The 24505-nt window shown below is 37.0% G+C and overlaps 3 protein-coding genes across 6 annotated transcripts; 1 reads left to right on the top strand and 2 right to left on the bottom strand.

Moving 5' to 3' along the window:
- Positions 1-2162: 2162 nt before the first annotated feature.
- Positions 2163-3094, bottom strand: LOC130731656 (uncharacterized). Its single transcript, XM_057583920.1, has one exon. It carries the CDS (start codon positions 2938-2940, stop codon positions 2305-2307), a length of 636 nt encoding a protein of 211 aa, XP_057439903.1. The 5' UTR covers positions 2941-3094; the 3' UTR covers positions 2163-2304.
- Positions 3095-14758: 11664 nt separating this feature from the next.
- Positions 14759-17532, top strand: LOC130733886 (CBL-interacting serine/threonine-protein kinase 10-like). Of its 4 annotated transcripts, none has more exons than XM_057586169.1 (2): positions 14759-14890; positions 15599-17532. In XM_057586169.1, the coding sequence occupies exon 2, from the start codon at positions 15948-15950 to the stop codon at positions 17337-17339; it is 1392 nt and encodes a 463-aa protein (XP_057442152.1). In that variant the 5' UTR covers positions 14759-14890; positions 15599-15947; the 3' UTR covers positions 17340-17532. The 4 variants fall into 4 exon arrangements, with proteins under 4 accessions (XP_057442152.1, XP_057442149.1, XP_057442150.1 ...); XM_057586166.1 differs by lacking the exon at positions 14759-14890 and adding an exon at positions 14897-15035; XM_057586167.1 differs by lacking the exon at positions 14759-14890 and adding an exon at positions 14914-15035 and having other exon boundaries at positions 15325-17532.
- Positions 17533-23559: 6027 nt separating this feature from the next.
- On the bottom strand, positions 23560-24299 carry LOC130733885 (uncharacterized). Its single transcript, XM_057586165.1, has 2 exons — positions 24013-24299; positions 23560-23859 (listed from the first exon to the last, which is right to left on the bottom strand). The coding sequence occupies exons 1-2, from the start codon at positions 24187-24189 to the stop codon at positions 23740-23742; spliced, it is 297 nt and encodes a 98-aa protein (XP_057442148.1). The 5' UTR covers positions 24190-24299; the 3' UTR covers positions 23560-23739.
- Positions 24300-24505: the final 206 nt, after the last annotated feature.

The following is a 24505-nucleotide window of genomic DNA, read 5'->3' as shown; positions in this document are numbered from 1 at the left end:
AAAAAACTCAAAAACATCTTCATCTCCTTCTTCATCATCTTCTCCATCATTAAACCAAAAAATCAAAACATTTTCATCTTCTTTTTCATAGTTCATCATCTTCATCAAAAGCCTCAATCAAAACATTTCAGTACCAAAATTAAAAAACCAGAATCTCAATGTTAATTAAAAACTCAAAGCAATTAAAAAAACCCAAGTCAAGTTCTGAATCTGAATCTCAATCATCCACTATGCTTCTGCTTCCTTTTGCTTCTTCCTTTCTCCATCCCAGCCAAGTTCTTATCTTCCAGAAAATTAATCAAGAACCTTCTACCATGCTCACACCCTCTTCTGCTAATCGGCAACCTCCATCAACTTTCCACGCCCTATCTCAGAAATAGACCCATCTCTATTTCTTCCCCAAAATCTCATTCTGTAAATCGAAAAAGCTAAAGAGAAAGATAGATCTGGAAGGGATGAATTCAGAGGAGGAGAAAATCAACGGATGGTGTTGGGATCGGAGAGTATTACTATTGGATCTTTCAGCTTCAAACCCATTAAATCGAGATGGGTTTTCCAGATCTGGGTTTCGCCACTGTCGGTGGATGATGTTGAGGCCAAGCTCAAGCCCCTCAAGCTCAAATACGCTTCTTCTTCCTCCGTTGGTTCGATTGTTTTTTTGAAACATGGTTGATTGTCAAAAAGATCTGGAGAGGGGTGTTTAAGAGGAATTGAAGGAGGGTGAAGTAGCAGTGACCGTTTCGGAGGGCGACGACGACGTTGTTGCCAGTGATTCGTGCGGCAGAGGGAGCGACGTGTGGTTGGATCTGCTCGCAGGTTATTCCGCGGCGGCGCCCTGCCACCGAGATTCTGGTCAAGAAACTCAAATGATGGTGGCAGTTTGGCTGAAGTTCTGGTTCGATCTGTGGTGGTAGCGAAGGTAGCTGGTGACAATGGAGATTGGTCATGAGGTTGCTCAATGGAGGTTGGGGGTGGTGTTGGACCTGTTGGTGCTCAAAGCCTAGGCTGTGTGGTGCTTCGATCTGGATGGTCAATAATGGTGCGGCGGTGGTGGCATGACGTTAATTGGATTGCAAACTTGTAGATTGGTGGCATCCTAATTAGTTTTAGGATTGTATTAGGTTTTAGGGTAAGATGATGAAGAAGGAGATGAAGATGTTTCTGGGTTTAATTAGGGTTAAATCAAAGGGCTTAATTAAAATTTAAAAAACAAAAAAAAATAAATTTTTTATTTAAATGTCATGTCATTTCATTAAATGATGTGGCATGACCACGTGCACAGCTGTCGGAGCTAAACCGGCGGCAATGACGGTTTCCGTACAAACAATTGAGTTTGAGGATGGCGCTAGGAAGATTTTCCGGCGAGGGACGGAAATCAAAACTCGCTCAAAGTTTAGGGAAGGAGAACACATTTAACCCAAAAAAATATTATTATATCATCAGAACATGGCAAACCACATACACCCTAAATAAAAGGAAGAAAAAGGGAGGTAAACCCTCCAAAAATAAGGACCCACCAACCACCCGAGAAAAAACCAAAAGACCCAAATACTGGAAACAAGAAGGAGCGCCAACGGAGATCCTAAAATGTATAAAATGTACTATGGCTAACGGACCAAAAACGACCTCCAAAGATATCAGATTGACATCAAACACTATCTTGTAACTCATCCATATAGCTTGGGATGCATAGAACACAAATTCTTAGCTAAGCTTGAAACTGCTCCATCGTTGGTCCCCTTAAAAACAACACCTAGTTTTTTCCTTGAATCCAAATACTACTAGCTCTCATCAAGGCCATGGAGAATCATGGGCCTCAAGAAGAATCAACGAATTAAGAAAAGCCTTCGCCTGCTCCTCTGCCTGCGCCACCATCCATGAACCCAACGTCTCCATAGATACCACCCCCTTTATTTTCGGGCCTGAACCAACTTTAGACATACCATTTTGTGGTACCAGTGACAAAGTATTGTGAGAGTTAAAAATCGTTACAAAGTAGTATGTCTAAAGGATGTCGGACAAACAATAAATGTCTATGTATCATCACTTTTTTATAACTCTATTTAGGTGTGAGAACCATAATGAAGAAGCAACTACACATATATCTAACTTCGAAAATGAGATGAGAACATGAAGAGAAGGAATCAATTTAATTATTGCAATGAAATTACAAGATTTGATCATTTGATGCATTTCATTACTTTAACAATCGGTTTGGCATGTACAATTTTCTCTTCCAACTAGAAGCTCTTTTGTGAACAAAAATCATAAGAGCAAAAATATAATCAATATAGCTTCTACACATCACCGAAAATCTCCAAGAAGTACCTTCTTGAACATGGATGAGTAGCGCCCTCTTGACCTGGCATTGCCGCCGGAGCTCATATTCGAATCACTCACTTCATACAGATCTTCTTCTTCTTCACCCTTCCTCCAGTGTACCATTGGAGAAGACGGCACCGAAAACGATGTCCTTGAGTGTACCATCGGAGAAGATGGCACCGAATACGATGTTGGCCGAGGTGACGATGATGACAAAGATGATGACGAAGAAGAGGAAGAATAGGACTGAAAAGATGAAGGTCCAGGCGGTTGAGGAGGACAACCTTTTCTTGTTGAACGCTTGGAGAACATAGTTTGCAAAAAACTAGCTTTTGGGTTCTTCTTGGACTTGGTTATGGGGTTTTTGGTAGCATTTTGGAAGTAAGATGGTGGTGGGGTGAGAGGAGGAAGATAATTATCTTGGAATCTGACCTTAGGAGTGCCTGGTTGAGATTCCCATGTGAAAGGAATAGATGCAGATTTGCCTCCATGGTAAGCTTCATTTGATGATGAGAAATTGGACAATTGCCTTGTTAGCTTCTCATGATGATCAAGCTTCTTCTTTTGTTGAAAATTTGAAGGCCTTGACATGCTTACTTTTTCTGTGCTATGTAACATTGGTAGATTTAGATTATGTATTTATGTTGTATATATGTGTAGAAGATGGGAAAGTTGATTTGAGAGACATGTTCAAAGGGTTTTGGTGCAGTACTGAAGGAGTAGTTTAAGACTTTTTAAGCTCAAATGGGAATCCCTTAGATGAGATTTGGAATTAATTGGTAGTAGTGGGTGCCTTGTGTATATTTAAGTATGGTTTCCACATTCCAGTGGACTCTGTAATAAGATAAAAGGAAGTCAACTATATATATAAAGAAAATAAATGGCTTTTATTAATGATTAATGGCTGATAGATTTGTAGCTCCTAGAATGATGATCAGATTTATTTGTTCAATGTACCGAATACAAATTTAAGAAATGAACAGAGGATGAAGTGGAATACAAGACTGCGATGAAATTAAAGCTCTAACAATTTCTTTATCTTTTTTGTAAAAAATTATGCCATGGTTCGATACTTTGGTTGATTATCTCTCTCTCTCTCTCTGGCAAAACCATAATACATTGGTACTGGAAAATTAACATATTATGATCAAATATTTTTTAGGGTTCAAAAAATTATGCCATGATTTCCACATGCCTGAAGGATCTTCTAGCACAATGGTGATGTGTTGACTTGACTCGGTGGGGGAGTACTTGCAAAGGCATCCCCACATTCAAATCAGTATTAAAGCATGGACAGAGAACTTCAAAGTCATAGAAAGAACAATGAATAAGAAAAATGATTAATGCTTGTGTAAACGAACAACCAAATCTCTATTTATGAACATGATGATCATCATTATTCTCGTGAATCAAAGCATTTGTAAAGTCTTAGTGAAATACATACGAGATTATGGTTATCTTCTCATAACCTCGTGATGTCATTACTAATTATGGATCGGTTGTGTTCGCTCAGCTATTTTTTGGATGAGATATTTTTTGTCTTCATCATCTTAACCGACCAACATGATACGTCCTTATGATTATGATTGTGAAATCTTTTAGCTAACTTAGATCTTATTGAATCAATGGCTATTGAACTGACCGAAATAAGAAAGAAGTCATTTTAATTTATAAATCATATTGTCTGCTGTAAAGATAGTTATATATGCATACATATAAATGTTTTTGTAGGTTATTACTTATTAAATCTTTAGATGAAAATATGTAAATAATTGAGAGTGAGCTCTATCTGAATTTAACGAAACAAGAAACTTCTTTATAAAGAAAAAAGACAGTATTATTAAATAGTGAGAAACTCATCTATGCCAGTGAAAACCCTCCCAGTGGAAATTTTGCTAATGAACTCAGAATAGATAATTCATTAGCAAAAAGATTAATTGTCAACAAAACCCACAAAAATAATGGAGGCAAAGCATAGGTGACACCAGCTCTGCAATTAATCATAATGGAGATGGTTGGACACGTGCTGCTCCCTCTTGTGGCACGTGCCTTGTCAGATCTCTTTTTGTTTATTTAAACTTGTAAGTTTATTTATTAGAACTTGGAGGTATTGTCATCCCTTTCCTACAGGCAAATAAGTTTTCTTATTAATTAATTCATTTTCGTAATAAATATAATAGTTAATATGTGTGTGTCTCATGAATGAATAATTAAAGATCAAAGAAACTTCCTACTCTATTCAGTTGCCGCCTTAAGACAATAAAGTCAACAAAGATGTTAGCCACTCCAAATGGAAGTTTCCCAACAAATGATATCAGTTAGCCTATCCCAATCACCATGAGTACCACTTTCTGTATTTTAAGGTAATAAGATAACTTTTTGAGTTGAAAAAACCACAAGATTATAAACTAACAAGCACAATTTGAGACATGAATAAGGACTAGTTAACGGCTTGCATTACTATAACTTAAATCACACTCAAAAGTTGAGATTAGACCAAACAAGAATTAATGGATCGATTGACAGAAAGAGATGATGTAAGTGAAACCGATGTTGAACTGAAAAATCTGGATTTTGGGAATAGAATGAGAGTAAAATGAATTGATGCATTCAATGGTGTGATAGTGAAGTTTATTTACAACAGTGATGAGTTATTTACAGATAATTAATAACTACCTTCTATTAGGTTTAATTGCATTTACCTTTTTTTTTGAAGGATAATTGCATTTACGGATTTACCTTAGTTCATATACTATGTGTGATTTTGGTCCTTTAGCTTTTTTAGCTAATTAAGTTTCTATCTACTTTTAAAATTAACCAACTTTGATCTCTCTTAATTATCATATGTATAAAATCATTAAGTCTTCATTTTCTTTTCAAATAGTTAGGGGATCATGATGGAATTGATATATGATACAATTTTAGAAGTTACAAAATAAAAAATTTGGTGGATTATTAAATTTTGAAGGATTTTGAAGGAAATGATATTATGGTACAAAGAGTTGGCAGTTTGAGATTTTTTAATTTTTGATTGAAATTTAATATTTTAATTACTGTTTTAATAGGAATAACATGGACAATGATTAAGTTGGTTCAATTATTTAGTAAACTTCTAAGTGAATGTGGGTGAGGCAGAGAATGGGAGAAAGTTGAGTTGAAAGTTTTGTAATGAGATTGAACGAATGAAAGTTTATCTTCCTCCGTCTAGGTGTTTACGCATGAAAATTGCATTTGTATTTCCTGCACAAACAAATGGATCCAAAGATCAATCTAGGACTTGGATCAGGTCGTATGGGTGTGGACACTTTTTGTTTGGTGGCTTATTAGTTCTCAATTGCGGCTAGTTATTGAAGTGTGGTTTTGAATGATTTGGTTTGTCCAAAACAATTTAAAAAACCATGGAGTTATCCGATGATAACTTGTGAAGTTTAGCCTCAAGTGAACCTAAGACTTATATTTTTGCAAAGGTTTCTGACTCGGGATGAATAAAAACAACCAAGTTATTTTCCGGCAACTCGGTGACTCTAGTTTCAAAAAGATTACTCGTAAAAGCGTGCAAGTTATCCAGTGATAACTTGAGTGATCGAGGATCAGGTGAACCAAGACCTTAGTTGCGAAAAGGTTCTCCGAGGAACCAAGACCTTAGTTTCGAAAAGGGGCTTGGGGATCCGATGATAACTTGTGAAGTTTAGCCTCAAGTGAACCGAAGACTTATATTTTTGCAAAGGTTTCTGACTCGGGATGAATAAAAACAACCAAGTTATTTGTCGGCAACTTGGTGATCGACTCTAGTTTCAAAAAGGTTACTCGTAAAAGCGTGCAAGTTATATCCAGTGATAACTTGAGTGATCGAGGTTCAGGTGAACCAAGACCTTAGTTGCATAAAGGTTCTCCGAGGAACCAAGACCTTGGTTTCGAAAAGGGGCTTGGGGGAAAACAAAAGATGCGTGAAAAGAAAATGAGAGTTATAAAGAAAGCGTAAATGAAATGGAAAGAAAAGCAGTAAAAATGTTAATGAAAAGTAAATTGAATTAAATAGCAAAGAGAAAAGGAAAATTATGGAAGGAACTCTTACACACTAACTCAACTAGCCTCTTGCATGTGTGGTCGACATGCAGGTGTTTAGAGTGTTAGTATTACTGTTTCAAACCCATATTCTAGATTTACATTTGTCTATTTATAGTACTAGAATTACAAATAACTACCTAATCATATGGACTAGATCACATAAGAAATAACTTCTTAGATCTAAGTTGTTCCTGCACCATGCCTTGAAGCTCCTGGAACTCATGTCTTCGAAATCTTGGCTTGATCTCCACACATTCACGTTTCAATTACTGCCTCTATTTGAGGACGTGGGGAATAACATGATGTGTAAAGCTTCAAGATTCTCTAGATGGTGGGTTCTGAACCCTTCTAGCTTCAAATGGATTTCAAACCCTAAAATATTCCACGTGCTCGAATATGCCTTGAGAACCTCCACCTCTCATCACTCACGGTGAAAATCACTAAGTGCTAAAACTTCCTAGAGGACTACTAGTTGCTTGAGATGTGATAGGAACATTTCCTAAGTGTTGGGATCTCCTTGGGACCCTCTTGTGGCTTCGAAATCCTAATGACGCTTGACCTTAAGTCATAAGGCTTCATTTCATTCAAAATTTTGGTACTAGTTATAGGCCTTTAAGCCGAACCACGTTAAATCTTGTCCCTCTTTATGTTCCTTATCTCGTACCGGAACGAACACTTCGGACAGTTTTCACTTATGCAATATGGCTCAATATTGATGTGCCCCTGCGTGTTTGGTTGGAAATTAATCTCAGCGTTGTGTTGGTAAACATGGTAATAGGTGGGCAAGGAACATTTGTGAACATCGTAATCATGAACTCCCTTTATATTCGAGAAAAAGACGTACCTAGCTAGAGAGGCATGAGTCAAATTAAATCTTCCCTAGCCTGGGCTTGGGAATGACATGTTTGAATTTCTTTATTTCTACATGTGGGTTCTTATTCCTTTCTAGTAGGGATTCTCATGGTGCAACGCTAATGATTCCACGGTTTATGTGAATTTATATGTTCATCTTGGTCTTAATTTGGCTTTTCACTTACTTTTTACTAGAAATTAAACCTGTGCATTGCATGGGTTTGTTTTTAATTATACTTTTTAATTTTATGATTTTTATAAATTATAGTAATTTTTATAAATTTAAGAAAGATATTAAATAAAAGAAGCGTCACTATTTCCTACATTGTTGTCTTAATTTATAATTTTATTTTCTAACTAGTTATTTAATGGCATTAAACATTGCGATTTTATTAAGTTTTTAGAGTTGGGGTATGCCTCACTATTTCATATTATAATCTCATTATTTTCTAATAATTGGTACTATTTTTTTTTTGAGTTTGTTACATCTCCATGAATATGCATGTAGTATAATTTTATGCGAGTTCATTTCATTGGTCTTTCTTTAAAAGAAAAACACAAATACATTATTCAAGCAGAAAACGGGGAAGAAATATTTTCTAGGAGTTCATTTCATTTACCTTCCGTTAAAAGATAAATATTTATGTGTTGATGTTCATTGTGTGTTGATTATATATATTCATCTATTTATTTATTTAACCATTATTGAGGACTTTTCATTTCTCTCAGTTTTTTTATTCCACTAACTCACTGAGATGACAACTTACTAATGTAGATTATTATTGGGGCTTTTCATTTCTAACTCTTTCTTAATCCTCACTCCTTCACATGCCAACTTACTTATGTAGATTATCATTTTAATTCAATCTTTGTATCTAATAGAATGATGTTTGCACGTAACATATATATATATATATATATATATATATATATATATATATATATATATCAACAAAACATTTACCAAAATGATGTTTGCACGTAATTATGGGTTTCTCTCTCGACGCCCGTAGAGAAAGGGGAAGCTTTGTATTTGAGAGTAACGACACCCAAAATGGTCATGATTACATAATGATTATTACAAATTGTGATTTATTTTCAATTAAGTGCATATAGAGAGTGTCTCACAGATCTAATTGGAAAATGCATTTTCTCATTTGCCCTCATTATCAGCAAACGCAGTGAAGGAAGAATCCTCTAAGAACAAAAAGAAAAGCCTTCAGTACGATACAACCTGGAAATAGAATCTAAAGCTTCCAAAGATGAGGATAATAATCCTGAATATGATGAGCTCACAATGTTATCCAAAGGGTTTTAGAAGTTCTAAAGTGGAAGGAAGTTCAGGAAACCCTTTGCAAGGAAACATAACAAAGAGGAAAGTTCTTGTAAGGACCAGGTTCTTTGAGTGCAACAAGCCTTGACAAAAAGAAGAAAGAATTAATGTCTACAAGGGAAGATCTTGATGAAGACCCTTCATAATGAAGTGAAGATGCTGAATAAGCCAACCTTTGCCTCATGGCAAAATCTGCATGTTTCGAAGAAAAATCAGATGATGAAGGTTGCGAAGAGATAATCCCTGATTCTGAACTAAGAAATGCTTATGAAGATCTTATGATCAACACTCATAATTTAGCATGCAAATTTAAGAATATGAACATATGCAAAGGGCCTTAGAGCAAAGGCGTACTCAATAGACAACGAGTCGAGGATGAGGCTTGGATCTTCGAACATGAGTACGGGTGGTCAAGTTAGTTAAATTGAAGGAATCAATGAGAGAAATCGTCTGATAGTGAATGAAATATTGTTAGAGAAAATAGGGTTTGGGACGGAAGATTTTAGGAAGAAAGGATTGAGAGGGTTTCATATATTTTTTAAAGGGTTAAAGTATAAAACTGCCATGAAGTGAACACAAACCGCCGCAAAGTGCAATTCACTTGGGGCAGCTACCAAAACCGCTACAATAGTATATATTACAACGGTTTTGTCAGAACCATCATAAATTAGCCGCTGCCAGTCACCAATTTTCTTGTTGTGTTGGACAATGCGTCAATATCGAAGGTAAAACCTATGAATGAAAGACTGACTCGACAATAATCACCTCGGACACATACCTCGGAAGCTTTTGAGCTCTTCCGCATCACGGGTATACCATAGGAAGCAACAACATGTGGGGAAGGGTGTTGAGGGAAAAATATGGTGAGGGTGTTCGGGTGGGGGACGAGAAGTGTTTTCGGAAAGATTCCATTTGGTGGAGGGACTTACAGAAGGTGAGTATTTGTGGGGAGGAGGGTGAGTGGCTCCAAAAGCATGTGAAGAGAGTGGTGGGAGATGAGGGTGAGATTAGTTTTTGGGAGGAGAGGTGGGTTAGGGATGTGAGCCTAAAGGAGAAATATAAAAGGTTGTATGAGTTATCTGAACAAAAGAACAATTGTATAGTTGAGATGGGTGAGTGGTTACTTGGAAAGTGGGAGTGGAAATTTTGTTGGAGAAGAAGGATGTTTGAAAGAGAGGAGCAGTTGTTTTGTGATTTTTTGCAGGTAATTTCAAGTGTCCAGATCTCAAAAAATTCAAAGGATAAGTGGAGGTGGGAAAATGCAGCTGATGGTGTGTATTCGGTAAAGTCTGCTTATGAGACACAACTAATAAGGCATGATTATAATAGCAACACGTATTTCAAATCCATTTGGAAGAGCCCGGCTCCATCAAAAGTGATGGCTCTAGCATGGAGAATTGCTCACCGGAGATTACCAACGGTGGAAAATCTGGTTAAGCGGGGAGTGTACCTGACTCAAAATGGAGTTGGTGTTTGCTGTTTTTGCAAAAGTTGTCCAGAAAATGCGGACCATCTGTTTTTTGAATGTGCGGTATCATATCTCATTTGGATGGGGTGTTATTCTTGGCTGGGGCTAATAACTGCCCTCCCCCAAGAGTGCACTTCTCACTTCTTGCACCATGAGCAATGGGGAAGGAACAAGAATCAAAGGCTAATATGGAGAGCTATTTGGCTAGCAGCAGTGTGGAGTAGGGGTGGGAAAATAATCCGATCCGTCCGAACCCGCACTACCCAACTGGAAGATTAAGCTCTTGGGCGGGTATGAACGGATTTCCGGGTTGCTGGGTGAACAAATTCGGTTTCATTTGACTAACAATGGTCGGGCTCGGTTGTGAAAAATTCAATCCATGGAAGCCCGAACCCGACCGTTTATATGGGAAAGCATATACAAGTTTAGTCTTTTGTGCACACGATGTGTTTAAAAATTCAAACTTTAGACCTATAACCTCCACGTTCAGTGCCTTGTCTTGTTACACTTATATAATAGTATTTTTTTTAAAAGCTGGCTATTCACGTGAGTTCTATACTAGGCTATGACTTATAGGCCTGGTAATGCCATCATGTGACTTCCATGATGAATTTAAATTTAAGTAAGGCAAAGAAACACTAATATCTATCTCCCTTTTCTAGTTCTAGTCTCTGAAACAAAACTTACACCAAGCTTTCTTTCTCATCTAAGCTCTAAGTTTTCCGAACAAAAATCGCAGCTTTCCACCTCAGTTTTGAGGACAAGGTGGATCCATACGGTAGTGAAGCCAAACAAGAATCCCCTTTTACAGTGGGTATTTCCATCTCTTTTTCTTCTTGGTATATCTAAGACACCATGCACAACAAACACCTTGGTGCTTTGGATGCGTGGCCATCTTTTCGGTTCCTTTGCTCCGCCGTCTTTACCATCGTTGAGCCTGCGGCCAAGCCCGTATTCTCTCTTTCCGGATAAAGTTTTCTGGGTGTAGACAGTACCCTCAGATCCGATAAAATCGATCCGTTCACCCGAATACTCGACCAACCCGCAAACCGACAAATCCGAGGCTCCCATTGGACGGAATCGGACCAGGATATTTCTGTTTCGGTTTTGGCCGAATTTGGCTTTTACGGCCCGAATCCGACCAAAACCGACCGGTGCTCAGCCCTAGTGTGGAGTATTTGGTTGCACAGGAATGAAGTGGTGTTTAAGGGTGCTCAGGTAAATATTGATTTTGTGGTTGATCTCCTAAAGCTAAGATCATGGGTGTGGCTCAAGTCTCTATCAAAAAACTGCAGCTTCTCTTATTATGCTTGGGATAGGGAGCCTTGTATTTGTATATCAGGAGTTTGATGGGTATAGAATCTGGTATTTATGTCAATTATTTCTGTAATCTCATTCATCTAAGTGGGTTTAGCTGTGCTATAAATTTGTTTTGAGCTACGGGTGAAAATTGCTTATTGTCAGAGTTTTATAGGCTTCTTTCACCATAGAACCTTGTTGTACATGTTTCTGTAGCACCTCTGGTGCTTTTGGTCTTTAATATAATTCATTTGCTTTTCAAAAAAAAAAACCATAGGAAGCATGTCAAGCATCTCAATGCCTTCAACCAAAGGGCTATCTTAGATATTGACGTTCCAAGCATCCTAATTCCTCGAATACTCGAATTAGCAGACAATTGTTACGAAATAAAATGATATGTCGATAGTTTTCCCCAATATTAACGAAGTCCTACACATTATGAGAATAAATATTCCTAAATAAGGTACTATCTCCCGTTATTAGACAATATCACTTAATTATTGTTGGGGAGACAGAGAGCCCAAAGCATAAGACCAATACCGAAGACAGTTTGGTTCTCTACCTCTGCCTTCCACTACTTGAACTTGGTAAAGACTTCAGTTTTATGCTTCAAGAAATATACTCAAACCTTACGAGAAAAATCATCAATAAAAGTAACAAAAGTACCTGAAACCACCCATGGAGGGCTTTCTGGTAGGCCTCCACACTTCAGAGTGTACATAGTATAGGATTCCTTTTGTTTTGTGGTTCCCGGTCTTAAAACGAACACGACACTGTTTTCCAAGAACACAATACTCACAAAAGTCCATCTTGCAACTGCGAACATCCTTCAGTAGATTCCTCTTATAAAGTTCCATCATCCCACGCTCACTGAGATGATCTAGACGCGTGTGCCAGAGTTTGGTTGCACCATTGTCAAACTCAACTGATGCAACATCACCTACAACTGTACTCCCCAAAATTTTATAAATGTTACTTGCAGATCTCTTTTCCCTCATCACTATCAAGACACCCTTGCTGTCATTCATATAATGTTCATATCTCCATCATAAGTGGCCATTTGCCTGTACACCTAGAGAAATTAAATTCTTTCTCAAATCAGGAACATATCTGACATCTGTAATGTGTGCACGCCACCATCATCCACATAAATTTTAATCAGCCTCATTTCTGTGATAGTACATGCTTTGTCTGATTCAACCCACATTTTTTTTCATTGGATCGGATTGAATTGGGCAAGTTCAACCATGTACACCCCTATAATCAAGTTTGGTATTCCCTTGCCCGAAGAACGAACATAACCTTAGGTTGTGTTTGGATGGGGTAAATTTTGGGGGAATGTAATTTTAGAGGATATTTAAAATGCTTTGCTGTGAAATATCTTGTTTGGATATATTTTTATAAGGAATTCTAAATTCAAAAGAATTTAACTAGAAATTTTAACTTACTGGATTCAAGGGAATTGAAATGATCCCAAAATTGAAGGAATTTAAAAATCCTCATCTCTTTCTAAAATAAGTCCAAAACTCTAATATCAACTTAAAACACCAAAATCAACCGAAAAGCGTAAAATCGACACCAAAGTCGACTTGAACCTTAAAATCAGCTAAAACACCTAAAACCAACCTTAAACAGTAAAATCGACCGAAACACCTAAATTCGACCCTAAATCCTAAAAATCGCCGGAAACCCTTAAATCGACCTTAAACCCGAAAGTCAGCCGAAAAACCTAAATTCGGCCGAAAACCCTAAAATCGGCCATAAACCCTAAAATCGACCGAAAAACATAAAATCAGCCATAAGCACTAAAATCGGCCAAAACACCTAAAATCGGCACTAAACCCTAAAAATCACGCGAAAACCCTATAATCGACTGTAAACCCGAAAGTCGGACGAAACCCTAAAACCGACCTTAAACCCAAAAGTCGGCCAAAAACCTAAAATCGGCCGAAAATCGTAAAATCGGCCGAAAAACGTAAAATCGGCCATAAACACTAAAATCGGCCAAAACACCTAAAATCAGCCCTAAACCCTAAAAAGCGCCCGAAACCCCTAAAATCGACCTTAAACCCCAAAGTCAGCCGAAAACCTAAAATCGGCCGAAAACCCTAAAGTTGGCCATAAACCCTAAAATCTGCATTAAACCCGAAAGTCGGCCGAAAAACCTAAAATCGACATTAAACCCTAAAATCGGCCATAAACCCTACATGAACCCTAAAATCGACCTTAAACCCTAAAATCAACCTTAAACCCTAAAATCGGTCGTAAAACTTAAAATCGATTGAATACCTAAAGTCGGCTGAAAACCCTAAAATCAACCCTAAACCCGACTCGGATCCTAAAATTGGCCAAAAACCTATAATTGTCCTGAAAATCGACCAAAAACCTGAAGTCGGTTGAAAACCCTAAAATCGGTTGAAAACCCTAAAATCGACCCTAAACCCAAAAATCGGTAGAAAACCCAAAAATCGGTCATAGACCTTAAAATTGACCCTTAGTAAGTTTAGGGTCTATTTTAGGGGTTTTAGTTGATTTTAGGTTTTCGACTGATTTTAGCATTCGTGTAGGATTTGGCGTCGATTTTAGGGGTTTCGGCCGATTTTGGGTTTTCAGCGATTTTCGGGTTTAAGGTCGATTATTTGGGTTTATAGCAGATTTTAGGTTTTTCGGCCGACTTTCGGGTTTAACGTCAATTTTAGGGTTCTCGGCAAATTTTGGTTTTCGGCCGACTTTCGGGTTTAATGTCAATTTTAGGGTTTTCAACTGATTTTTAGGGGTTATTGCTGATTTTAGGTTTTTCAGCCGATTTTACTTTTTTTGGCCGACTTTCGGGTTTAAAGTCGATTTTAGGGTTTTCAACCGATGTTTATGGATTATGGCCGATTTTAGGTTTTTAGGCCGACTTTTGGGTTTAAAGTCGATTTTAGGATTTTCGGTCGGTTTTTATGGTTTATGACCGATTTTAGGTTTATTAATTAAGATTAAAAAATTATCATTATTATTATTATTATATTAAGATAAAAAAAATTAAAATGAAGGAAATTCAATTATATTACCAAAACAAAGAATTTTACAATTGAGGGAATTTCATCACTTTATCCAAACAATGAAATTTGAAAATCAAGGGAATTTAATTGAATCAATTGGATTCCCTTGTAAAATCCATTGAATTTCTACAATTCCTCATCCAAACGCAATGTGTGTATGTGTCACCTATAACCTACGAAAGTGGGGTGTGTCTCTCACTCAATTGAGTCACACTTCTCACATTTAAGACGCACCTTCCCGACACATACATCACTATGCGGTGTCAACTAGTTTGCGGTGGAGGTTTCATTTTTATTCCGTGGCTAAAAAACAAAAAGCCAGCCACGTACAACACAATCAAAGCCGGTTCAAAATCATTAGCATGAGCTGGGACCTTTGGGACCTTCAGGATTCGACCCTACTCGTGAATGAAAGCATAATGGGCTTACACGTGTTAGGTTCTATTCTTCTCCCCTTTGGGTTGATAGCAAAATGACCTATCAAAATATATGAATACTAAGGTAATGGTTCTAGTAAATCATTAATATATTCATTTTCAATCATTTCATCTCTCACAATCCTGTATCAAATCTCTACTTCATCTTTTACTCTATGTTGGTGCTTCTAGAATCGCTGTCTTTTCTGTTCACCATCTCAATTCTAAAGGTTAGGTCCCATTATTTATTTATTTTAGTTTATTATTCTGTCAATTTGTCTGCTTCAGTTAGTTGATGTAACATGAACAATACTTTCTGATGATTTTAGCATATAAAATCATCTTGCTATCATACTTGATTTTGAACTTGAAAAACTTTGACTCTGATTTTTTCTTTAGTGAAAGTGTAGCTGAGATGCTGAGTTTTTATAATTCTATCAGTTTCAATCTCTATTTGTGTTATTTGAAACCAATTTATATAGATAAGTAAAATAAATCTGGAATGGTTGTTGTTTGCAGACTTGCAGTCAATTTTGATACAGAATTTTTAAAGGTCATGTATTTTGAGGACAAACCTGGTTACTGCTGGGAGTTCTGTCATGATCATGAACTCGTGAATTTCTCTGCTGCACTATGATTACTCTTTCATTTTGATTTTTATTTAGTTACTTACCCTCTTAACATAGGTTGTTTATGATGACCTAGCAATCCTGAAGATATATTATGAAATAAAAACAAAACTTTTCTGTGAAACAATTATTGAACTGAGTGTTATTGTTTGTTTGTTTTGCAGACTAGACTCCAAGGAAAGGCATCTTCATAAGTTTTCAGTATACTTCTCAAGTTCCCCTAAAGATTGATCTGTCTCTAAAGATCCATAAGGTTTTGTCCTTGTTAGTAGTGCCTGCTAGGTGCTAGGTAAAATTGGACCACAAATATCTTCCTCATTCATTCACTACTCCTTGACTCACAGTTAGCACACAAGTTTTTCTTTGTTGTACCTGTTGTGTTCATACATGATCTGTACTAAGAAGGTTGAATTACCTTTCTGCTATTAGATAGTCCTTATGATTGTAAATGATATAGAAATTTTGACTACCTGAGCAAGTGGTGTTTCATTGCACCCTACTCTGAGGTACCCTATGGAGAATCCATCAAAAATCTTGATGCAAAAATATGAATTAGGAAGATTACTAGGCCAAGGCACATTTGCAAAGGTTTACTATGGAAGAAGCACCATCACTAACCAGAGTGTGGCTGTTAAAGTTGTTGACAAGGATAAAGTTATCAGAACAGGGCAAGTTGATAATATCAAAAGGGAAGTTTCTATCATGAGACTTGTTAAGCATCCCAACATTATAGAGCTTTTTGAGGTCATGGCCACAAAGGCAAAGATTTACTTTGTTATGGAATATGCCAAAGGTGGAGAACTCTTCAAGAAAGTAGCTAAGGGGAAGCTGAAAGAAGATGTTGCACACAAATATTTCAAGCAGCTAATAAGTGCAGTGGATTTTTGTCACAGTAGAGGTGTGTACCATAGAGACATAAAGCCAGAGAACATTTTGCTTGATGAGAATGAGAACCTGAAAGTCTCAGATTTTGGGTTGAGTGCTTTAGCTGAAACCAAAAGACAAGATCGTTTGCTTCATACAACTTGTGGAACACCTTCATATGTTGCTCCTGAAATCATCAAAAGGAAAGGCTATGATGGCGCCAAAGCTGATATTTGGTCTTGTGGGGTGGTTCTGTTTGTTTTACTTGCAGGTTATGCACCTTTCCATGACCCAAATTTGATGGAGATGTATAGGAAGATAAGCAAAGCAGAGTTTACTTTTCCTCATTGGTTCCCAAAAGATGTGAGGAGATTATTGTGCAAGATGTTGGATCCAAATCCTGACACTAGGATTTCTATAGCTAAGATAATGCAGTGTTCTTGGTTTAAGAAGGGACCAAAATCAAATTGTAGACAGAAAAAACATGAAGGGGGAAACAAGACAGTGGAAACAAATCATTCTGATCAAAGGGATGAGAGTGAGGATGGTGTAGCAGTTGAAGAAACGAGGCAAGAGTCGATTGTTCCTGTGAGTATAAATGCCTTTGATATCATTTCCCTTTCATCTGGTTTTAATCTATGTGGATTCTTTGAAGACAGCATTCAGAAAAGGGAAGCAAGGTTCACTTCAAGACAACCTGCATCAGTGATCATTTCAAGGCTTGAAGAAATGGCCAAGAGGCTGAAGCTGAAGATAAACAAAAGGGCTTCTGGGTTGTTGAAATTAGAGGGTTCTGATGAAGGTAGGAAGGGGGTTTTGTCCATTGATGCTGAGATCTTTGAGGTGACTCCATCTTTCCATTTGGTGGAAGTGAAAAAATCAAATGGGGATACATTGGAGTATCAGAGGATATTGAAAGAGGAGGTAAGGCCTGCTCTCAAAGACATTGTTTGGGTTTGGCAAGGTGATCATCAACAAGAGCAATATCAACATTCATTGCAGCAGCAGATACATGAAGAGCAGCAACATCAATCACAGTGATGGCAGACTCTCAGTTTTGGATATCTCATGCTTTTTGTTAATACATTTCATGGTATGCCAATTTTTCAAAATGTTGCTGTTTCTGGCATATCTTTCAGGTGCACCAATGCAATGAGGTAGCATATCTTGTGTCTCAAATCTGGATGTAGATGGTTAGGTTGAACTTTAATGTATAGTTTTATGGTTAACAACAGTTTCTAGTTGCTTGCCATGTTTTAAATACATGAAGACTGAGTAGTCAAGACTCAAGAGGCATGCTGGCCAAAAAGAACCATATAATAAGTAGATTAATTTCTGTTAATTTTCTCTGGCTAACAGTTTTTCGTAGTTTCCCTCCTATTCTACTTTGATAGTCATTTCTTCCTTTTTAATAAGAACCTCAAAATTATTATAAATCAAAATAAAAAAAATTTGGACGTCACATCTAATATTAGGCTGCATATTCACTTCTCTCAATTTTCGAGAAGAGTGGTGCTATATGGCACGACGTGCGGCTAACACGAATTTGCTCAATTAAGTATTTCTAAATTTAGGAATCGGTAGAACTCACATACTTGGTATCTTCGTGCTGGTTCATCAATAAGGGGCCGGGGTGCATATTTCATTTGTAAGTCAATCAACCTTCAAGGAAATATAAATTCTAGACTTTCAGTTCGTTTCTCCTTATTAAATGTTAACTAGTCTATTTTAAAAAAAAAAATGTTAGCTAGTCATGATAATGTGCTTTCAAAAAAAAAATAGTCATGATAATGCACTTTTTATAAACTGATAAATATATAAAGTATTGATCGAAAATAAAACAATGTAAGTTATCAATATTATTAAAAACTATTAAATTATTTAATATCTTTTTAACCAGTACACTTGTAGAACTCATCACGAAAACTTTTAAAAGACTACAATTGGTTAAGGTTTCTTTATAAATTAAGATTAAAAAAGGACTACATTTTTCAATATAAAATTAATTATAATTGCATTTGTTGGTGAATTGATGTTTTCGTGATGAGTTGTAAAAAGGACATGGCGGCTCGCTCATTATTCTTTATATTGTTATTAAATATTTTTCCTTATTGTGTATGAGAGCGATATTGCCATTAAAATGATGATCAAGAAAACATTACGAATCCAGAGCAATATTTGTTCAAACAATTCCAAAAAGGAATTGAAGTACCTCTATCAAAAACAAGAATTGCTATTTCTCAAAGAAAGTGTGCCTTGATATCTTGGAAGACTGAAATGCTTGATTGCAGACATTTTTTTTTTATAAGCGATTCATTGCTACACCTATATACCCAAAGGTGAAACTTCTACTTCAGAACCTTATCCTGACTCTTATCCTGACTCATGAAGGTAATGAAAATAATCGGAAAGATTAATCCCCTCGAGGTTTCGAGATGTTATTAAGTTGTTAGGCATCTTTCAACAAATTATTTTTCATATGTACCACCTAGCGGTAGAACCCTGGACTAGATGCGACTAGATGATTAAGGAGCGCAACTATTTACCAATTGCGCTAGACTTTTTAGTTCAAAAAGAGTGACACCAAATCCTTGAGGAGTAATTACTAGATGTCAGTGTTCCATGTTTGAACTAAATCCCCTATCCCATCTGGAAAATAAAAATAAAAATGAAGAGAGTAAATGTTGGAAAATTGGACTATATTAAGAGCAAGTTATGAGCTCTAATATAGTCCCAATGTGGCGTCTCTATCAATATCCTATCAGTAAAATTGTGTCATGTTAATTAAAAAGAGAATTCATTATATATAGGGAAAGTGGCCCATCGGCCACCCGTGCACCATCTTATATCACTAACTATCATAGGTTTTTCCAGTTAAAGCTAATCTAACTACTTGAATTTACAGCCCACCCACTCACTCACACTTCATGTCTTCTTCTCCAACCTTCTTCTATCATGAGAGTCTCTGATTAATGACGATGTGCTCTCCTTTAACCAGCGATGTGCTCTCCTTTAGCCACCACGACCAACCGTCGCAAAGCCCATGTTCCCCGTTCAATTCATTCCTTGATCCTCCCTTCCATGCCAACACAATAATCATCTCATCGATTCCAACCACCACGACCGGCATGCGAAACCTCAACCTGATTAGTCTCTGAATACCTCCACCAGCCCATTCTGTGGTGCAAGTGCCACCAACCCGTTGGTCGGGGAATCAGAGGCTATTAATCGCAACACCACCATCTTTCGACATGTCTTGGACCAAGCTCTCAAGATGTGACATGAAGGACCTAGGGTGCGACTTTATTCTTCACATGCACCATCTAGATCTTCCTCTATTATGGTTCAACACTAATGGCAGAACCACCACCTTCCATCAAACCCACCTCTTCTAACAACCCTTGTGAATTTTTCAAAATCAAACTTATCCAACACAGTTCCCCCAATAAAAAGTACAATCCTACCGTCCCTCATTCTTTGCCAGAACCTTTGTCGTCTATCTCTCTTTAACCTTACATAAGTAGTTTTTTTTTTTTGATTTCATACATAAGTAGTTTTTAAATGACTTGTATCGATGAAACATAGAAGAGGACATCAAATAAAAACTCCCTGCTCATGATACTAGAGTAACTATGTTAATGATCAAACATAATTGCACTAAACATAATATTTTGAAGTCATGACTCGTGATTTCTTCTTAATCAGTTTGGAATAGTGATTTTCATAAACAACCAACATAAATAACTCGCCTCACTTTTATGACAATTTTTTTCAGATGAAGCTATTATTTACTATATGGATTATATTCTTCCGAAATTAATTCAAAGTTAACGCATGCCTTAACCTCATTCACTTGGCTCAATGAGAAAATACCACCAGAACTCCAGTGACAGCAAGGTATAAAAGAAGCTAAAATCACACTAAGAAAACGCTTCCCCCAAGTGGATCCTGAATTTGATTAAGCCACCAGAGAATCACCAAGAAAAACCTTGTTCCGCATGAATTAAGAAGAAACCAATTAAGTTTCCCATGGACAAAAAAACCCATATTGCATTCACAACATAAGATTAAAAAACCGGTTAAATATATTTAGTCCTGATAATATAAGTCGTATCAATTTTGGTCAGCAAAAAATTTCAACAAATTTGATCCTTTCACATTAGTTAAAACTTAAAATTATTACATCATCATCCCATTTACGAGGGACTAATTATTCTATGTATTTAATAATTTGAAGTGATCAAAATGATGAAAGGAATTTGCATAGACCAAAATTGACATAAAACACATAGCAATTGAGAGCACAGAAGGTAGAAGGCAAACTCTATCTATACCACATTTTAGAAGCAGATATATAGTATTTTATAGCAGTTATGAAATATATGTTCTATGATCACCATTTAAACCAACTTTATGAACAATAATTATGATTCACTTTCCAAATTACCAGCTTAAACTGCTTAGAACTGATGGAGGTGGTGAATTTACTTCCACTGAATTTGAAAGATTTTGTACTGAGAATGGAATAGCTCATGAGGTGACGGCTCCCTATACACCTCAACACAATGGTGTTGTGGAAAGAAGAAACAGGACCATAATGAATATGGTGAGAAGTATGCTAAAAAGTAAGGGGTTGCCAAACAATTTCTGGGGAGAGGCTGTTGTTACTGCCACCTATGTGCTGAATAGATGTCCTACACTCAAGCTTGAAGGAAAAGTACCAGAAGAAGCATGGACTGGAAGGAGACCTTCAGTGAAACACTTGAGAGTGTTTGGTTCAGTTTGTTACCGACATGTGCCTGATCAACGGAGGAGAAAGCTTGACGACAAGAGTGAGCAGTTGGTTTTTGTTGGATATCATCCAACAGGTTCCTACAAACTCTTGAATCCTGAAACCAAGCAAGTAGTCTACAGCAGGGATGTCTACTTTGATGAGGCCAGCACTTGGAAGAATTTCAACAAAGAAAGTGAGCCAGTCCTCAAGCTGCTTCTTGATTCAGATAACACTACAACACAGCAAGTAAATGAGCATGTAACTGCTGACAATTCAGTTCCAGTTGCAGCTGAAAGAAGGTCAACAAGGAATAGAAGCATGCCTTCAAGACTCAATGATTATGATGTTTTTCCAGATAGTGCAATCACTGATGATGGAGAATTGATTCACTTGGCTCTTTCAGCTGAAGCTGAGCCTGTGACTTTCCATGAAGCAATAAAGGATAACACTTGGTGTGAAGCCATGAAAGAAGAACTTGGAGCAATTGAAAGGAACAAAACATGGGAGCTAGTACCTCTGCCTCAAGGGAAAGTTCCAATTGCTGTAAAATGGGTTTTTAGAATTAAACTGAAACCAGATGGAAGTATAGCCAAGCATAAAGCAAGGCTAGTTGCCAAGGGTTTCATGCAAAGAGAAGGGTTCGATTACAGTGAAGTATTTGCTCCAGTTGCCAGATTTGAAACAGTAAGATTAATTGTGTCTTTGGCTAGTTGGCATGGATGGAAACTTTGGCAGTTAGATGTGAAATCAGCGTTTTTAAATGGTCCTCTTGAAGAAGAGGTCTATGTTTCTCAACCTCCTGGTTTTGAGGTTGCTGATAGCGATGGAAAGGCTTTGAGATTGAGGAAAGCCCTTTATGGCTTAAAGCAAGCTCCAAGGGCATGGAACAAAAGGATTGATTCTTTCCTCACTCAAACTGGCTTCAGGAAGTGCACAGTAGAGCATGGTGTTTACATCAAGGTAATTAGTAACTCTGATGTCTTACTACTGTGTTTATATGTTGATGATTTGGTAATCACTGGAAGTAATGAAACTGAGATAGAGAAGTTGAAACTGAATCTGAAATCAGAATTTGAGATGTCTGATCTGGGTGAATTAGCATATTTTCTTGGTATTGAGTTTCTTCAAAACAAGAAAGGAGTAGTTATGCATCAAAAGAAGTATGTTTCTGAAATTCTAAAGAGGTTCAACATGATTGATTGTAATCCAGTCACAGTGCCAGTTGAAGGTAACTTGAAACTGGAGTTTTCAGAGAATGAAGCTTCAGTTGATGCTACTTTGTTTAGACAGCTTGTGGGTTGTCTAAGATTCATTTGTCATAGCAGGCCAGAAATTTCTTATGGAGTAGGGCTTGTTAGTAGATTCATGGCTCAGCCAAAGCAATCACACTTAGCTGCTGCAAAAAGGATTTTGAGATACTTGAAAGGGACATTGACCTATGGCATTTTATTTCCACATCAAGAAGGGAAGGTTAAGCTACAACTTGTAGCATTTTCAGACTCAGATTGGTGTGGAGATAAGGTGGATAGAAGAAGTACATCAGGGTATGTCTTTCTCTTGTCCAGTGCCCCTATTTCCTGGAGCTCAAGGAAGCAATCTGTGGTTGCTTTTTCAACCTGTGAAGCTGAGTACATAGCTGCTTGTAGTGCAGCCTGTCAAGCACTGTGGCTATCCTCACTGTTGAGTGAATTGAATGTGGATATTGGTGAAGTTGTGGAATTGCAAGTGGATAATAAATCTGCTATTGACTTGGCTAAGAATCCAGTTTCCCATGGACGTAGTAAACACATTGAGACTAAATACCATTTCCTACGTGATCAAGTAACAAAAGGAAAGATCAGCTTGAAGCACTGTGGAACTGATTTGCAAGTGGCAGATATTATGACTAAGGGTTTGAAAACTGAGAGGTTCAGGAACATGAGAGCTATGCTGAATGTTGTTAGCTTTTGATGAAGACTGCAGAGTCTGCAGCTTGATGTTCCGGAAGTATTGCAGCATTTGAAGAGCTGCAGAATTTGATGTGTTTTTGCTACTGAATTTGCTGTTTTTTTGTTTACTTTTTCAGCAATTTGATTTCTGTTTGTCTGTTGAACAGTTGGAATTAAAGGGGGGGTGTTAAGTAGTTAATCCCAATGTTCAAGGGGTTAATTGTGTGATTAGTTAAGGCTTAACAGATTTGTAAGCTAGTTAGTATATGTTTATAGTCCTGATAATATAAGTCGTATCAATTTTGGTCAGCAAAAAATTTCAACAAATTTGATCCTTTCACATTAGTTAAATACTTCAAATTATAACATCATCATCCCATTTACGAGGGACAAATAATTCTAGGTATTTAATAATTTGAAGTGATCAAAATGATGAAAGGAATTTGCATAGACCAAATCACCAAAATTGACATAAAACACATAGCAATTGAGAGCACAGAAGGTAGAAGGCAAACTGATCTATGGTCTATACCCTGTACTAATAATATACTATACCACATTTTAAAAGCAGATAGTATATAGTATTATAGCAGTTATGAAATATATGTTCTATGATCACCATTTAATCAACCTTTATGAACAATAATTAGAATTCACTTTCCAAATTACTACTATCAGAGACAACATATTCAATGAGTCTCTCTGGGCCTTGTAAAGATCACAAAGCAGAACATACTAGTCAACCATCATGTTCATGTGTGGAGCGCTTTGAAGAAGAAGGGACCAACTGCCTCCAAAGATAACGACCGCTAGCCATGTCAACCAAGGTCCAGAACCCAGATTCTAATGCAACCCGAACCTGATAAATCAACCCAGAAACCGCATATGAAAAAAAAAGTTTACATTTATTTCAAGACCCAGAAACAGAATGAGAAAAAGTTTACAATTTTATCAAGATCCAGAAACAGAATTGTAAAAGGGTGAAAAAGGAAAGAAGAAAAAAAAAAAAAACCTTGGATTTTGAAGTTGCGGTTATTGAGGAAGAGTTAGCAGAATCTGAGGATTCGGTGTTGTCTTCATCGTTTTGGTCTAGATCAGTGGGGTGAGGTTGAGATCTGAGGTTTCTGAGGACAAAGAAACCGGCGAGGGTAGCAGAGAGGAATATGAGAATAAACCTCAGGGGACACATTTCCTGGATCTCTCTTTCACTTTCTGTTTTGGGGTGATTCGTGTCAGAGAAATTTAATCAAGGGTGTGATGTGAGTTTGACTATAGGTAATGAATGGATAATTGGAGTGTGAAGTGGGTGAAATGTAGTTGTTATTTAATTTAATGACATGTTGGGAGTGGGAGTGGACCTGGACAATGGGGAAAAGCCTGTAGTTGGTGGCGGCTTATTGTGTGTATATCAAGTTTTGTCGTATTCTTTTCTTCAAGATAGGTGAATAAAAAAAAGTTATGTTTACATATCATTTCTACTTCCATCTACTTAAAACATGAAGAAA

Source organism: Lotus japonicus, chromosome 1 (genome assembly GCF_012489685.1).
Source record: "Lotus japonicus ecotype B-129 chromosome 1, LjGifu_v1.2".
NCBI lineage: Eukaryota > Viridiplantae > Streptophyta > Magnoliopsida > Fabales > Fabaceae > Lotus > Lotus japonicus.
The sequence above is the reverse complement of the archived record's forward strand: the minus strand, read 5'-3'. Positions and strand labels throughout refer to the sequence as shown.

What these genes read in the sequence shown, in the direction of transcription:
- LOC130731656 (XM_057583920.1), bottom strand. Translation starts at nt 2,940, where the DNA reads ATGTTACATAGCACAGAAAAAGTAAGCATGTCAAGGCCTTCAAATTTT.
- LOC130733886 (XM_057586169.1), top strand. Translation starts at nt 15,948, where the DNA reads ATGGAGAATCCATCAAAAATCTTGATGCAAAAATATGAATTAGGAAGA.
- LOC130733885 (XM_057586165.1), bottom strand. Translation starts at nt 24,189, where the DNA reads ATGTGTCCCCTGAGGTTTATTCTCATATTCCTCTCTGCTACCCTCGCC. An exon ending in CCGCAACTTCAAAATCCAAG is followed by an intron (nt 23,860 to 24,012) that starts GTTTTTTTTTTT and finishes TTGATTTATCAG; the next exon opens with GTTCGGGTTGCATTAGAATC.